Source organism: Balaenoptera physalus, assembly GCF_965194825.1.
Source record: "Balaenoptera physalus genome assembly, chromosome: 19".
Taxonomy (NCBI): domain Eukaryota; kingdom Metazoa; phylum Chordata; class Mammalia; order Artiodactyla; family Balaenopteridae; genus Balaenoptera; species Balaenoptera physalus.
In genome coordinates this window covers 10772052-10787997 of record NC_138900.1, presented here as the reverse complement: position 1 = coordinate 10787997, position 15946 = coordinate 10772052, and the positions used below count along the sequence as shown (strand labels likewise).

General features: G+C 41.5%; 1 protein-coding gene across 2 annotated transcripts in view; it reads right to left on the bottom strand.

The window, feature by feature from the left end:
• LOC309649073 (zinc finger protein 285-like) overlaps positions 1 to 15946 on the bottom strand; it is a 73250-nt gene that overhangs the window by 56553 nt on the left and 751 nt on the right. Inside the window, exons 2-7 of one of the 2 annotated variants that reach the window (XM_082438609.1) lie at positions 15385 to 15442; positions 10611 to 10661; positions 10417 to 10514; positions 10168 to 10226; positions 2389 to 2514; positions 2033 to 2128 (exon numbers count right to left, since the gene is read on the bottom strand). Coding sequence is in view for 1 of the 2 variants with exons in the window: in XM_082438614.1 (XP_082294740.1) it covers positions 10168 to 10226; positions 10611 to 10661; positions 15385 to 15442 (168 nt within the window). In the remaining variant the exon portion in view is untranslated. The remainder of the gene's footprint in view (positions 1 to 2032; positions 2129 to 2388; positions 2515 to 10167; positions 10227 to 10416; positions 10515 to 10610; positions 10662 to 15384; positions 15443 to 15946) is intronic. The other variant, XM_082438614.1, reaches the window with a different exon arrangement.

The window sequence follows — 15946 nt, the reverse complement described above, 5'->3', positions numbered from 1 at the left end:
CTCCAGACAGGCACCTGGCCTCAAGCTCTTAGCAAACTCTTGATATTTATAGGGTTTCTCTTTCAAGGGCACCCTTGGCTGAGTGGGAAGGTTTGATTCATCCCTGAGGCCATTTCCACGTTCATTTCTTTTAAAGCCGTTCTCTCCGGAGTTAGGGTGTTGAAGTACTGACTTTTTAATGCAGTTTTCTCTACATTTATCACAGTTACGTGGTTTCCCTCTTTCAGGTTTTCTGTGGTCATCATGACCACATGATATCCTGAAGCCATAATCACCCCAGTCACATTTATATATTGTATTTTCCATGTCGACTTTTTTACACCTTTCCTGAACATTCCATGGCTCATTCACAAAGGCTTTTATCCAAGATTCTTGAATGGAGACAGGTGTCACAGCTTTGCAGGCTGGAAACTCGATTTTCTAAATTGCTGGACCCATCCCCTTGAAGACTGTCTACCAAATTTTCCATCTGAGAACCCTGAGTAGATGCTCCTTTCCCCGCTTGACAGAGAGAAGCATCTTCTGAGAACTGGAAATCCATCCCTTGAAGATTTACTCTATGGTCTTGATTCTGAGTTAATTCACCAGCCACCTGTTCCAAGATTTTCCAGTAGGAGAGCTCTCTGTGCAAAAGCAATCTTAATTCCTTTTCTTGAATATACTCCATGTCCTTTTCATCCTTGTCTCCTATGGAGTTAAAGGCAACTTGTGAGAACAAGTACAAGACTGGCTCAGGGATATCAGGCTTTCAGACTTGGACTGATAACGGCCTAGAGAAAAATTCTGCTTTATGTATCATAACTATCGTGGTGCTTCATTCTGTGTCTGAAAAAAGGAAGAGGCTCCTATTAATAAGCTTTGAAGCTAAATGGTTTTTTGTTGTTGTTTTTAGTTTTTTTAAGTTTTTCTTTTTTTAAATTTTTATTGGAGTATAGTTGATTGACACTGTTGTGTTAGTTTCAGGTCTACAGCAAAGGCTAAATGTGAATATGATCCTATTAGCTACAGACTCTGTCTCATCATAGAGCTGCCAAGCAAAAAAGAAATTCTGGAGGGTATTTTACACACGCAAAAATTTACTTCTTTACTTGATAATGCTGTTGTTGATAACAACAACAACAATAATATCGAATGCTCTTATAACACTTCCTATGTGCCAAAGAGGTACACATATTAACTTATTTAACCCTCAGAATAACATGGAGGTAGGAACCATCAATGTCTTCATTTTACAGAGGAGGAAACCCAGGCACAGAGAGGGTAAGTAGGCTAGTTAAGTTAGTCCGTCGTGCACGAGGAAGTGCGGAGCTGGGATGCCATCATACAAGCCTGATTTTAGAGCCCACGCTTGTGGGCACTCTCACCACACTACCTCCCAGGGTAACTGTGATGCTGGGATGTGTGAGCTGAACTTGGAAAGGGAAGAAAGCCCCAAATCCTCCGAAGTGCTCCATCTGTGCTGGTGTCTTCTGTGAGCATATTCAACAGGAATCCAGGGGCTATGGACAAGGTCTGGAGACATAAAAATCTCCGTGTATTCCCGTCACTGCTGGCGAGCCAGCCAACTGTCGTATTTACCACAGAGCTCCACGTGATTTGAAAGATGTGTCCACACTTTCTGATATTCTTTATTGGCTATCGTTTTTATCTTTTAAGGCTGAGGTAACATGAACCTGTTTATAGCCACGAACTTGTAGGATACTGGAGTTAAGTGAGAAATCCATCAGAGGATTGTCAACCTGCTGGAACAGTCTCTCTGCTACCGGCTTGCTTGTCTTACACTGCCAGTCTCTTTCTATCAGAGGGAAGGAAGTCCGGAGACCCCCTCACTCCCTCTGGGTATATCACTCTCTGCCAAGCATGAAGGAAGCATGAGAGGGTCGGGACTGAGTAACAGAAATGAGGTCGCACAACAATCACCTACTACAGTACCTGCCGTATCCACAGGCAAGACCAAGGGTGGGGGACGGCTGCTGCATGGCCAGCTCACCCCTCACTGCCTGGCCAGGACTCTAGACTCCATGGTTCTCACCTGGAGGTGCCTCTCTTGGAGTTTCTCTCTCTGTCACCCAAGTCTCTTTGCCTTGTTCCAAATGGGACAGCTTATCAGGCTTGAAAAGTTGTTGCCCTGAAATCGCAAGAAAATGCAAGGCTAAGGCTCGTTTTTGAGGTATATAAAATAATTGGAAAATGCAGCCTTAATCCCATGATTTCCGGGCATTTGAAGGACAGACAAGGAAAAGATTCAGGACTAGTTAAATGAAACTGCTATAACATTTCTATATAAAAAGGATGTAACCTGCATTCCAAGACCCAAAAATAGCCTCTCTCCAGGGAACAAGAGCACACCAGTAAGTTAAGTTTCAATTGCTTAGAGGTTCCTCTCACCCACTGAGAGCAGGTTCCGGAAGTTCTCCAGCATCACGTCTCGGTACAGCTTCCTCTGGGTGGAGTCCACAGCCCCAGCTCCTCCTCCATGAAGACCACGGCCACATCCTTGAAGGTCAATGGCTCCTAGAATGTGAAGCACCATGAGCACCAACACCCACTGAATGAAAGGTAAACTTGGCATCACGAAGAAAAGTAGACAGGAGAGCAGGAAATTGTTCAGGGTGATGAGTCAAATCCAGTTTTTTAAACGTTTGGTGCCAGTAATTTCAATTCTAAGCAACTGATCTTCCATGGTTATCCAAAGAGTTAAAGCAAACATCCTTTGCTCAGTGTGAGCACTTCTGAGGGCCACTTCCTCGAAATGGAATGGCTGCATCACAGGGTCTGCGCATTTTACAATTTGACTCTAACTGGCAGATGACCGACTTGTCCTCCAAAAAGACTGTGACAACTTATAGCTCCAACGGTGCCTAATTTTAACATGGCTGTGTCTGCACACGCCCCCAAATCACCTTCTCTGCCAGAATGGCTGTTTTTCCCCCACCAGCCCCTCACCCCTCCATCAGCTGTTGGGCAAATCCTGCCCTTTGCTGCCATAGCCCTCCACCCGCTGCACACACACACCTTTTAGGGGCTTCCTTGTCAGCACTTGACAGAAGCAACCAATGTGTGTTAAAGCAACCATCGCCCTGTGCAGAGGAGACCTCTAGAGCAGCGGTTCGAACTATGGGATTTAAAATCATACTGTGGGACTTCCCTGGTGGCGTAGTGGTTAAGAATCCGCCTGCCAATGCAGGGGACACGGGTTCAAGCCCTGGTCCAGGAAGATCCCACATGCCGCGGAGCAACTAAGCCCGTGAGCCACAACTACTGAGCCTGCGCTCTAGAGCCCACAAGCCACAACTACTGAAGCCGGCATGCCACAACCACTGAAGCCCACACGCCACAACTGTTGAAGCCCGCGTTCCCTAGAGCCCACGCACCACAACTACTGAGCCCATGCACTGCAACTACTGAAGCCTGCGTGCTCTAGGGCCTGTGCTCCGCAACAAGAGAAGCCACTGCAATGAGAAGCCCGCACACCGCAATGAAGAGCAGCCCCCACTCGCTGCAACTAGAGAAAAGCCCCCGCGCAGCAAAGAAGACCCAACGCAGCCAAAAATAAATAAAATAAAATTTAAATAAATAAATAAATCAAAATAAAGTCATACTGTATCATCCTTAGTTATGAACTGTGGCCCAGGGTTTTGTTTTTTTTTTAATCATTTAAGTACTTTATTTTTTTAATTGAATATATTTGACATATAACATTGTGTAAATTTAAGGTGTACAAAGCATTAATTCAATACATTTATATATTGTAATATGATTTCCAGGGTAGCTATATTTAACACCTCTATCACATTACATACTTATCCTTTCTTTTTACTGACTGGGCTAAGTCAGTTTTAGCAAGTTTGATGATTGTAGCACAATATTGTTGTCTATATTAATTATACTGTACATTAGATCTCTATGGTTTATTTACACCAGTTGCAAGTTTATACCCTTAAACAACATCAATATTATCACCCCACTCCCCCATCCCCTGGTAACTACCATTCTGTTTTTTTACGAGATTGACTTTTTTAGATTCCACATATAAGTGACATCATATGGTACTTTTCTTTCTCTTTCTCACTTATCTCACTTAGCATAATGTGCTCGAGGTCCATCCATGTTGCTGCAAATGGCAAGATATTCACCTTCCTTGTGGAAGAATTATATATAGAGAGAAGCCCAGGTTTTTTAAGAGAATTGCTTTGGTCCATCCAGTGAGAAAAAAAAAATGGCCGTTATAAATTTTGAAATGTAGTAATCAACTATATTATCGTCACGGACTTCAGTTAGACTGTGACATGCTTTCTTAAGAGGGAGACAATTGTACAGGAGGGCTTTGAGAATGATACTTTCCCTTCAGCCTGTCCCTGGAATACCCGTGACAAGGTATTACAAGGTAAGAGTGAGTTGTGATTCCTATTTCACTTTTTAAAAAAATTCAAGGATATATTTTTAATAAGAAAATATTAAGGCAAGGTAGCTGTAGTAAGGTTTAGTGCACACAGGTCAACACATTCAAGAATTATTCAGTTCCTATAAAAGAGTATTAGGTCCCAGGAATCAGAGAGATGAGGAAGAAAGACACAGCCCGGCATTCATGAGGCTTGTGTTGGCAGTCCCCAAGGCCACCTCCAAGTTCTATGATTCGCTAGAAGGACTCAGTATATAGTCCCACTCATGGCTAAGACTTATCACTGTTTAAAAAAAAAATCAGCAAAGGGAAAAGGCATGTGGGGTGAAGTCTGGAGGAAGCCAGGCACAGCCGAGGGTGGTGTTGCAGTAATCTCAGCCATGAGTAAAACTACACTGAGCCCCTTGAGTCCTGGAGAAATCTCTGAACACGGGGTAGTCTTGGAGACCCCGATCCAGGAGGTGAAGCAACTTGGCCAAGGACACACAGCTTGTAAGAGACAGAGCTAGAACCTTAACACACAGAGCCTTGTTCCAGAGAGACTATACTTTAACAACTGTCCTTAGAAAAGCCAAGATGAGTGTTACCAGGGGACAAGAAAATGAGAAGAAACTTCCAGCTATGAAATAAGTCAAGGGGATGTAATGTACATACAAGGAATACAGTAACACTGTAACAACTCTTTATGGTGATGGATGGTAACCGGTCTTATTGTGGTCTTATTGATCATTCCATAACATATAAAAATATCGAGTACTAGGTTGTACACCTGAAACTAATATAACATTGTATATCAATCACAACTTAATTATTAAAAAGAAAAAAGAGAAGATACAAAGCAGATAATATCAATACCTTATATTTATAACTCACTTACTATAAGGTGGGTACTAGACTAAGTATTTTTTTGTTGCTGTTTTTTGGTTTTGGGGTTTTTTTGGCCACGCTGTGCAGCATGTGGGATCTTAGTTCCCTGACCAGGGATCGAACCTGCACCCCCTGCATTAGTAGCACGGAGTCTTAACCACTGTACCGCCAGGGAAGACCCTAGACTAAGTATTTTTATATGCCTTATCTCATTTAATTGTCTCAGAACTCACCAAAAGTGAGAACTTTCTGGAATGTCGGAAACACTCTATTATCTTGGTTAGGTCAGTAACTACTCACAAGGTAGTTACTATAGCTCTCCCTTTTCACAGATGAGAAAAATGGGGGCTCAGAGAGTTGAATATTATTTATCCAAGAACATACACCTAGTAAGTGTCAAGTCAGGACTGAGCTTGGGCAGCCTGACTCACCACGCTGTAACCACCATGCTATCCTGCCGCCCAAATGAGATCAGAGGAGCACAGACTAGAGGAACCCATATTCCCAGTTTGGAGAAGGAGCGTCATCAGCAGAGTACACTTCCAGCCAGAATCCTAGATCGATCTAAGACTAGAGGTGGGAGAAAGCTTGGGCCAGACGTGGTCAGTTTGGCAATTAAACAGATGTGGACCAGCCACTAACTTCCAAATCTTTATACCCAGCTCTGCCTTCCACACTGAGCCCTGCCATATCCAACTACCACTTGCATGTCTAAAAGGTATCTTGAGCCGAAAAAAGCCCAATTAGAATCGAGTTTTTCCTCCCAAATTGTTCTCTCCTTACCCTCTGGGGGTAAACAGTACCATCTACCTTAAAGTTATCCTGTATTCTTCCCTGTTCCTAATTTCTCATATCTAATTCATTTTTTAAAAGTCTGCTAAGAATAATGTTTGGCCCATAGCAGGTGTGCAACAAATATTTGCTGAAGGAATAAATGGAAGGAAACGTGAACAGACCAATGACCACACAAATAACTGAAAAAAAGTCATTCAAGATCAACCATGAGAAAGGGCACCTGGTTTGGAGAACATTACAATTAAGTTTCACCCAAACTTTCATTTTAACATTATTCATTTTTTCTTCATAATTTTGAATTTCCGAAGTATGTGTTCAGTATGAATAGTAAAATAATGCAGAGATGTACAGGTAACTCAGTAGACCCGAGTACAGAATGCAGGAACAGTCAGGTCATGTGAAATATGAATCAATTGATATATTTCTCTCTCTCTTCATACATATAATATATATACATGTATTCATTTATGTATTTATATATATAATATATACAAACATATAAATACATAAATGAACACATAAATGATAAAGATGGTATTTCCGTTGGCTTGCAAATAAATCATTAATGTAATAAATGGCATTGTCATAATTAGCTATCCATCTTGAAGAAAATAAAGTTAAATGTCAACCTTACGCCATTTACAAAAGTAAATTATAGTCACATTAGAGATTTTAATAAAATTAATGTAAATATTAAAAAACCATTTAGGCGCCTTTTGGATTAAGCTTTGGATGGGTAAGGTCTTTTGAAACTAGATATGAAACCAGATTTTCAAAAGACAACAAATCATTTACCTATATAAAAAATTTAACCTTCTTTATGGTCAAGTCACCATTCAGAAAGTAAAGACTGAGATAAAACAAGGGTAAGACTTTTGATAGGTGAGTGAACAACGCTACCACTGAAAGAGCGCCTAAAAACATAGTTAGAAATAATGTAATAATGGGCAAAAGTATTTCATAAGCAATTCAGATGAGAAAATACAAATGCAGCCAATAAACACAGGGAAAGATGCTTATCACGCATCCACTATGCAGGAAATTGCAAAACAAAATGGGAGATCTTTGCCACACACCCCCCTCCATCAGATAAGCAACAATGTTTCATACTGATATATCCTTGAAGATGTGGGGAAACGCGTGAATGGCTATGATTTCCTGTCAAATACTCCAGCAATAATATATTAAAAATTTTAAAAAGACGTGTGTTCCTTTTGGCCCAACAATATTTAGAAATCTATACTAGTGAATTTAAAGATTAAAGCAACAGGATATAAGGACGTATGTGTTCGTGTGTATGAAAGGAGATTTATCGCTGTACTGTTTTTAGTGCTAGAATTGGTAATAATCTGAATGGAATAATATAAGTAGTAAAATATGGACTACATGTACAACATACACATTTCCATTTGTTTATAAAGGGGGTGACCTACATATGTTTTTTCACATGACGAAAGGGCTGATGGGTACACATCCTTTCGTTAATGTTGGGCATCTCAGGGAGGACAGAATTGGTAGAGAAAGCCTGATTTTTTTCTTCTAGACCTTGGTATTATCTGACTTAAGTTTATATTTTGAAGATTATAATAAAATATATGTAAACTAGTACTGTTAGTATTAAGCTGCACAGGCTTAATATTATGAGTTAATAAGACAGACAATCCAAAAAATATCTACATGATAGTACCCTTCTATGTGGTATAAAAGGTGGGGTCAGGCAGGAGCAAAGTCTCATAACTGTGAACCACAATGGCTTTTGAAGAAGTTAAGAAAATAGTCTTAACACCCAGGACTCAAAAGGTACATTCACTAGATTTTTTTTTTTTTTGAGGGAAAAAATTGCTAGAAAAAAAAAATAACCAGAATTCTTAAAGTGTAAAAAAATCACTGTTATGATTGGAAAAAACAAACAAAATATTTCAAGAGATGAGCTAAACAGCCGAATGAACATCACTGAAGAACAAGCCAGTGAACTGGAAAACAGATCAGGCTCCTGGAACACAATGAAAAATTCTGAAGAAAAGAATAAAAGAAAAGTTAAAGAATAGGGAAGATAGATCCAGAAGTTACACCATTTATAGCATGAGTTCCAGTAGGGCCAAATGAAAAAAATCATAGTAACAGTAGACATCCAGGGAGAAAAAGAACTAATCAATGCCAAAAGATCACAGAGCAAGGGCAGTAAAGACCAAGGGTCACTGGCTTTCAAAGATCCTTGAAGATGACACCCAGCCAAAATATTGTCAAGTATAAACACGACAGACCTTTCTGGGGAAAATGACCAGAATAAACTTTGCTCAACAGGAGATGAATGGAGAAGGAATGATAAAAAGGCCAGCACTGGATTTAATGCCAGTAGAAAATGAAGCAACTTATACAAAGTTCTGAGAGTGAATTTAAGAATTCTAAACCCAGACAATTCGCCATTTAGGCATAAAGGCAACAGACATTTTTAAGCATGGAAAACTCAGAGGATATGGCATCCACAAGTCTTCTTTGGAAAAGACAACAAACTGTGGAGGAAATTAAGCCAACTGACAGATAAATCAAACTAGTCAGGCATGAAGAAACTGTGGTAAAAGCACAAGTGGTGAGCAACGACTTATATATAAAGAGAACTGAGACAACCCAATGGTGGGAATAGATGGTGACAGATGAGAACGGAACCATGATAATAATATATCAGGAGATGGTGGGAAGTAAAAAAGTGCTAATTTCTTCAGCTCTCATTACAGGGAGTTCATCAATAATATTTAAAATTAAAGCAAATGACTCAAACTTGCAAATTTTTTTTTCTTGGCCATGCAACCCGGCTTGCAGCATCTTAGTTCCCCGACCAGGGATTGAACCCAGGCCCCTGCAGTGAAAGCACCAAGTCCTAACCACTGGACCGCCAGGGAATTCCTGCAAATTTTTTTCTATAATCTCTTTTCATTAGAGAAAGCTTTATAAAATAATATCATGCATTGAAAAAGGTACTTAAAATTCTGCATTCACTTTGACTTCTTTTCCCCCAATTTAAAGACAAGTTACAACATACACATGTATATATAATGAGAGAGAGAGAGAGAGAGCGTGCGCGCGCGCACATATTTCCATGTCCTGATATTTTCACCCACTTTATCTCACTTGATAGCAGCACAGGATCGAGACAAGAGGACGAATGAAACCACAATAATCCATCGATCCAACACCAATCCAATAGATGGACATGGAGTCCACTCCACCATCTTTTTTTTTTTTCGCTGTTATAAACAATGCTGTGATGATCATTCTTTGAACACTTGCTCTGACTTAGAATTCTTGGAGTGGGAAATACTGCAGCAGAGGTTTGCAGAACTTCTGCAAGGGCTGAAATGCCCCTGCAATTGTGTGGATGTACCCATTCCTCCATATGTTAGCTAACAGTGAACACCGATCTTTCAAATCTTTGGTCATCTGCTAGGAAAAGAATCACATCTTGTTTCAATCTGCATCACTTTGATTACTAGAGGCTGATCATCTTTTCATATGATTATCGGTCATTTGTTTTTCCTCTTTTCTCCCTTCCTGAACACGAAGGCTCAGGTCTTTATTCCCAGCTCCTGTTTTTAAAATAAGGATATTAAAATTTTTATTGTCCATGAAGCTTTTTTCACCCACTATGCTGTCTTTTAACTTTGTTCACGGTATAAGTTTTGGTAGCGTGTATTACGTGGAGAATACAACATCTGGAAATGAATAAGAAGAAATGTCCCACTGAGGAGAAAAACCTGGGCAGAGAAGGAGGATGCATTATTTGGAGTCACCTCTCTCCATAATGCGGGCTCAGGCCCTTAGATGAAACCATTATTGACAGGCCGCATGTAGAGCAAACAGGCACATTACAGAGTCCTACAGACCTGGGCTCAAATCCAGGATTCACCACTCATTTCTTCATCTCTAAAGCAGAATCATACCACCTCTCTCACACAGCTATTTTGGGGATAAATGCACTGAGTAATGTAATGTGCTCACCTAATGTTTTTTTCCCCTCTTTTTCCTTTTACCAAGGGAGGGAGGTTATGTTTACTCTCTGATGCCTTACGTTGTTATTTCTGGAGAGAAAAGAGAACTCGACCCACCTGAAACTTGGTTTTGTCTTCCGCATCTTGGGAAAGGGCTGAGGCTTGAGAACGCAGGGCTGTAGGAGAAGAGAGAAGCCTTAAGAAGGTTGGGGCCTGCCTGGGCGCTCTGACTACCCACCTGGACCTCACAAATGTCTGCCCCCTTACAGACTGGTTTCTTTTCACTGGATGCAACTCCTCATACACTTCACTTTTCCTCTCTCCACACCCGGCTTAGATTCTCCCCCACCCTTCGTAAGCTCTCACCTCTTTCCTCCCGCCTTGAGGAGGAAAAAGTCTCCATGCTGACCCCTCCTAGGTTTCTGGAGCATCAGCAGTTTTATTTATCCTCTGATCTTCCTAAACTGGAGAAGCAGAAGATCCAGTGGTTCTTCATTCTTGAGACTGTCCAAGCTCTGATGAGGAGCTTCAGATGGATACCCGGGGTCCCAAGTACCTACCTCCACCTCCACTCTCCAGAGCCTGCTTCTTGGTTTCCACGTTCCAGGGACCTGTGGGCTCAAGAAGGAACTTGACTTTATCTGAGTTCTTTCTTCTGGCCCCAAAGTTCACACCCTCTGGATGCCATTCATGCAGAGGACATGTACTGAGCGGCTATACGCACAGTCCCTGCTCTGGGGGAACTCACAATCCAGAGAGCCATGCATGTCGCAGATGGCTGTACAGTCAGAGGAGTGTCTGCAGGGAGGGCCCAGCAGCAGAAATCTCGCAGTGAGACACAGGGCCTTACAGAAGGGTACAGACCCACAAACATACAGGACCTGTGCCCTGTGAAGGAAAAGCTGGAGTGTAAAAGCTTCACTAACGCAACAGTCTGGGGGTTGCAAAAATAAAAAATCCACATCCCTGTCCTCAAGGATTCTAAAAATCAGGATATGACAGTGGAATGCTACTCAGCCATAAAAAAAGAATGAAATAATGCCAGTTGCAGCAACATCGATGGACCTAGAGATTATCATACTAAGTGAAATAAGTCAGACCGAGAAAGACAAATACCTTATGATATCACTTATATGTGGAATCTAAAATACAACACAAATGAACTTATCTACGAAACAGAAACAGACTCACAGACATAGAGAACAGATTTGTGGTTGCCGGTGGAGGGGGCGGGGAGGGATGGAGTGGGAGTTTGGGATTAGCAGATGCAAACTATTACATATAGAATGGATAAACAACAAGGTCCTACTGTATATCACAGGACCTATATCCTGTGATAAACCATAATGGAAAAGAACATGAGGGATTTCCCTGGTGGCGCAGTGGTTAAGACTCCGTGCTCCCAATGTAGGGGGCCCAGGCTCGATCCCTGGCCAGGGAACTAGATCCCACATGCATGTTGCAACTAAGAGTTCGCATGCCACAATTAAGGAGCCTGAGTGTCGCAACTAAGGAGTGTCGCAACTAAGGAGCCCATGTGCCGCAACTAAGGAGCCCGCCTGCTGCAACTAAAACCCGGCACAACCAAATAAATAAATAAATAAATATTAAAAAAAGAAAAGAATATGAAAAAGAGTGAATGTATAACTCTATAAGAGTGAATAAGAGTGAATAAGAGTGAATGTATATGAATGTATAACTGAATTGCTTTGCTGTACAGCAGGAATTAACACAACACTGTAAATCAACTATTCTTCAATAAAATAAATTTTAAAAAATAAAAATAAAAATCAGGATATGGGTGAGCAAATGTCTTCTAAATCAGAGATTGTAACCTTTCCTGTTCCATGACCTCCTTTGACAGTTGGGTGATATTTATGGACTTGTGTTCAGAATAATGTTTTAAATGCATAAAATAAAACACAGGATGATTTTAAAAGCTAATTACACTGAAAGACAACCTTCAAAAATATTAAAACATCAAGTGTGTGCTTTTTTATTAATTATCAAGAATGAATCAACTACTGTAATTTCAAAATAGTAATGAGCAGAAGCAATATTTTGAAACATCTATACAAACTGTATTATAAGAATATCTGTGATTTATGGGACTTCCCTGGTGGTGCAGTGGTTAAGAATCTTCCTGCCAATGCAGGGGACATGGGTTCGAGCCCTGGTCCGGGAAGATCCCACATGCCGCGGAGCGACTAAGCCCGTGCGCCACAACTACTGAGCCTGCGCTCTAGAGCCCGCAAGCCACAACTACTGAAGCCCACGCACTTAGAGCCCGTGCTCTGCAACAAGAGAAGCCACCGCCATGAGAAACCTGTGCACTGCAACGAAGAGTAGCCCCCGCTCGCCGCAACTAGAGAAAAGCCCGCGCGCAGCAACAAAGACCCAACGCAGCCAAAAATAAAATAAAATAAATAAATTAATTAAAAAATAAATGCTAACCATCGTTTGCACTTTCAGAGAGTAATAATATTTTGGCTGGTGGAGGGTCCTGCCTTGATGCTGACGCTGCTGACAGATGAGGATGGTGGCTGCTGAAGGTTGGGGTGGAGGTGGTAATTTCTTAAAATAAAACAATGAAGTTTTAAAAATATAAAGTCATGTCACTTCTGTGGCCAAAACCTTCACTTGACTCAAAACCTTCGTCCTTTCAATGGCCAAACGACCTTACACTATGAGGCCTCCCAAGATCCGATGTCCTACTTATCCTTCCTCTTTCTCATTCTCGTCAGCCTCTCTGGCCTTCTTACTGGTCTTCAAATAGACCAGTCATACGCCCACCTCAGGGCCTCCACTGCCGTCCCCTTTCCCCAGATGTCCACGGGCCCCCTACCTCCTTTGGGTCCCTACTCAGGCACCACCTTCTCGGTGGCAGCATCCCTGGTTACCCCACTTAAAGCTGCCAGTTCCTCCGCCAGCACTCTCACAGCCCTCTTCCTGCTTCGTTTTTCTCCATGAAACTTATCATCTAAACTTCCATCTGTTTTTCTTGTTTACTGTCCTTCTGCGCCCACTAGAACGTGAGCTCTCTGAGGGCTGGGATTTCAGTCTGCTCCTGGCACAATGTAGGTGCTCAATAAATATTTATTAAAAAAAATTTTTTTTATTATTTAAATATAGTTGATTTACAATCTTGTGTTAATTTCTGCTGTACAGCAAAGTGACTCAGTTATACACATATATACATTCTTTTTTATACTCTTTTCTATTATGGTTTATCCCAGGACATTGAATATAGTTCCCTGTGCTATACAGTAGAACCTTGTTGTCCATCCATTCTATAGATAATAGTTTGCATCTACTAACCCCAAACTCCCAGTCTATCCCTCCCCCACCCCTCAATAAATATTTAAATGGAGACTGGGACTTGCCTGAACTCAGCCTGCTGCTACCTGGATCCTGGGTCTGCTGATACCAGTTATAGAGCAGAATGGATTTTGTTCCCCAGCTCGTTCACTTAGTAAATTACAAGCTAAGGACCAGGCGGGGTGCGTGGGGACACCATGGTGATCAGGGCAGGAAAGGATTCTGCACTCAAGCTGACATTCCAGCTGGGAAGACAGCACACATTGACTGAAATTCTACCATGTGACAGGTGCGTGGGATATAAAGAAAGATACCGTCCTTGACCATGTGTGCTCACACTGCAGGGAGAAAGAGGATGACAGAAATAATTGGTGACAAAGGCAGTGGGATGAAGAGGTAACAGGAATAACAGATACTGCAAAGGTAGAAATAACAGATGAATAAAATTACGATGAATAAGATTATGTACGGGGATGAAAAGGAGGAGAACTCCAATGTGAGTCTGGGTTGAAGCTTGAGGAAAATGGGGAAATTATGATGTTTTAACCTAGACAGCAAAAGGAGCAAGGTTTTGGAAGTTACAGCTCTTGTCTCTCAACATTGGGAGCTGTCCAATGATTTGGGTTCAAATTCTCGCTCAGCCACTTGGTAGCTGTACTAACACTAGAAGAGTGACAAACCTCTGAGTCTGTTCTTTCTTCTGTTAAATGAAGATAATATTCCTTACTTGCAGAGTGGAAAGAATTAATTCTTTCTCATACACATACACATGCCTACCTATTTGAATAAAGCTCATAGCCCAGTTCTTGGCACAAAGAAAATCCTCTATAAACTATTATCATTGCTGTTATTCATTCATCCCCAGGCACTAACCTCAGAATACAAGCATCCCTTCATTTAACAAATATACGTTCAGTGCCTAACTACATCTTGGATGCTACAACAAATACTGGGGATGCAGCAGTAAACAAGACGGGCAAGGTACTTGTTCTTATGGTGCCTGCCTTCTGGTGGGTAAGCAAATCTACAAAGGTGATCAGCGATTACAAAAAGGGCAATGAAGAAAAGGAAACACATGTGACAGATTCTTGTTTATCCCCCAGAATGTAAGATCTCTCAGACAGAACATTGGAGGCAGGTTTGGGAGGGACAACATTAAATCAGGTGGTCATGGAAGGTCTCTAAGACCCGCATGAAAGTAAATCAGTTGTGTAAAGATCCGGCATGAGAAGAGTACAGAGGGAAGTGCAAGGACAAAGGCCCTGACTTCTGGTGATAACATCTCCTGGCCAAGTGACACTTGTTAAGTTTCTTAACCTTTCTAAGCCTCAGTATTCTTATCCGTAACATGGGACTAATATTATCTAACTTCTGCAGTTGCTGAGCAAATTAAATATATATTAATTTACTCAGGGACTTCCCTGGTGGTCCAGTGGCTAAGACTCCGCACTCCCAATGCAGGGGGGGGCCTGGGTTCGATCCCTGGTCAGGGAACTAGATCCCACATGCCGCAACTAAGACCCCAGTGCAGCCAAATAAATAAATAAATAATAAATAGAAAAATTAATTTACTCATTCACATATTTATTGACAGGCTACTATATGCCATACACTGTTCCAGGGACCAGGGATACAGAAGTGAAAGCCCTCAACATAATAACTGTCATATAATAAGCACTTAATTAATGCATACCATTACAGTTACTGTTACCTCTTTCCTATTACCTCTTTCCTATACGTAGCACATCCTTGAAACAGTGTAAGCCTGAGCCATCTACTGACCAAATGAACCACCACTAGGAGCCAAGGAGAGAACACACTAATAAGACACCAGGAAATTCCCCAACCTTAGAAGAAACCCATTTCTGGGTGAAGGCGGTAAGGCTGAGGGGCCTGAACGGGACATTTGTCAAAACCATGGGATGAACAATGAGGTCAGGAAAACAGGCCTCTATTTGGGAAGACAGGAAGCATTGACATAAAACAACAACAACAAGAGACCAAAGTCCTACTCACCTGCAGCTCCAATGGCAAGAGACCTGGGATTATTCCTTCCTCTTTTATGCAGTTCTCTCTGGCAAAGGAACAGTTGGAAGAGAGCCAAAAAAAAAAAAAGAGCCATGAGATAACATGATTTTATCATAATTCCCAACACACCACAGGGAAAAATCTCTGAGCACCAGTTGGATGTAATCTACTCCTCCCTTTAACCTACCCTTCCTGTAATCAACTCCTATTACCTCCTTCAGGTGTCCTGGAAAGGGACCACCCTCCCTACAGGACTCAGAGAGAAGGGCCCATGCCAGCCCTGCTTTGTGCCTTGTCTACAAGCCTGCACTCACTGTAGCTCCCAGGAGACAAAGAGAATCAGGACACGGTCTCGAATTGAATTCAGAGCTGTGACTCCCACATGCTATGTGACATTTTAATTTTGGGGGGAGGGGGAAGGATTTTTTTATTGAAGTATAGTTGATGTACAATATTATATGTTACAAGGTGTACAATACAGTGATTCACAATTTTTGAAGGTTATACTCCATTTATAGTTATTATAAAATGTTGGCTATATTCCCTGTGT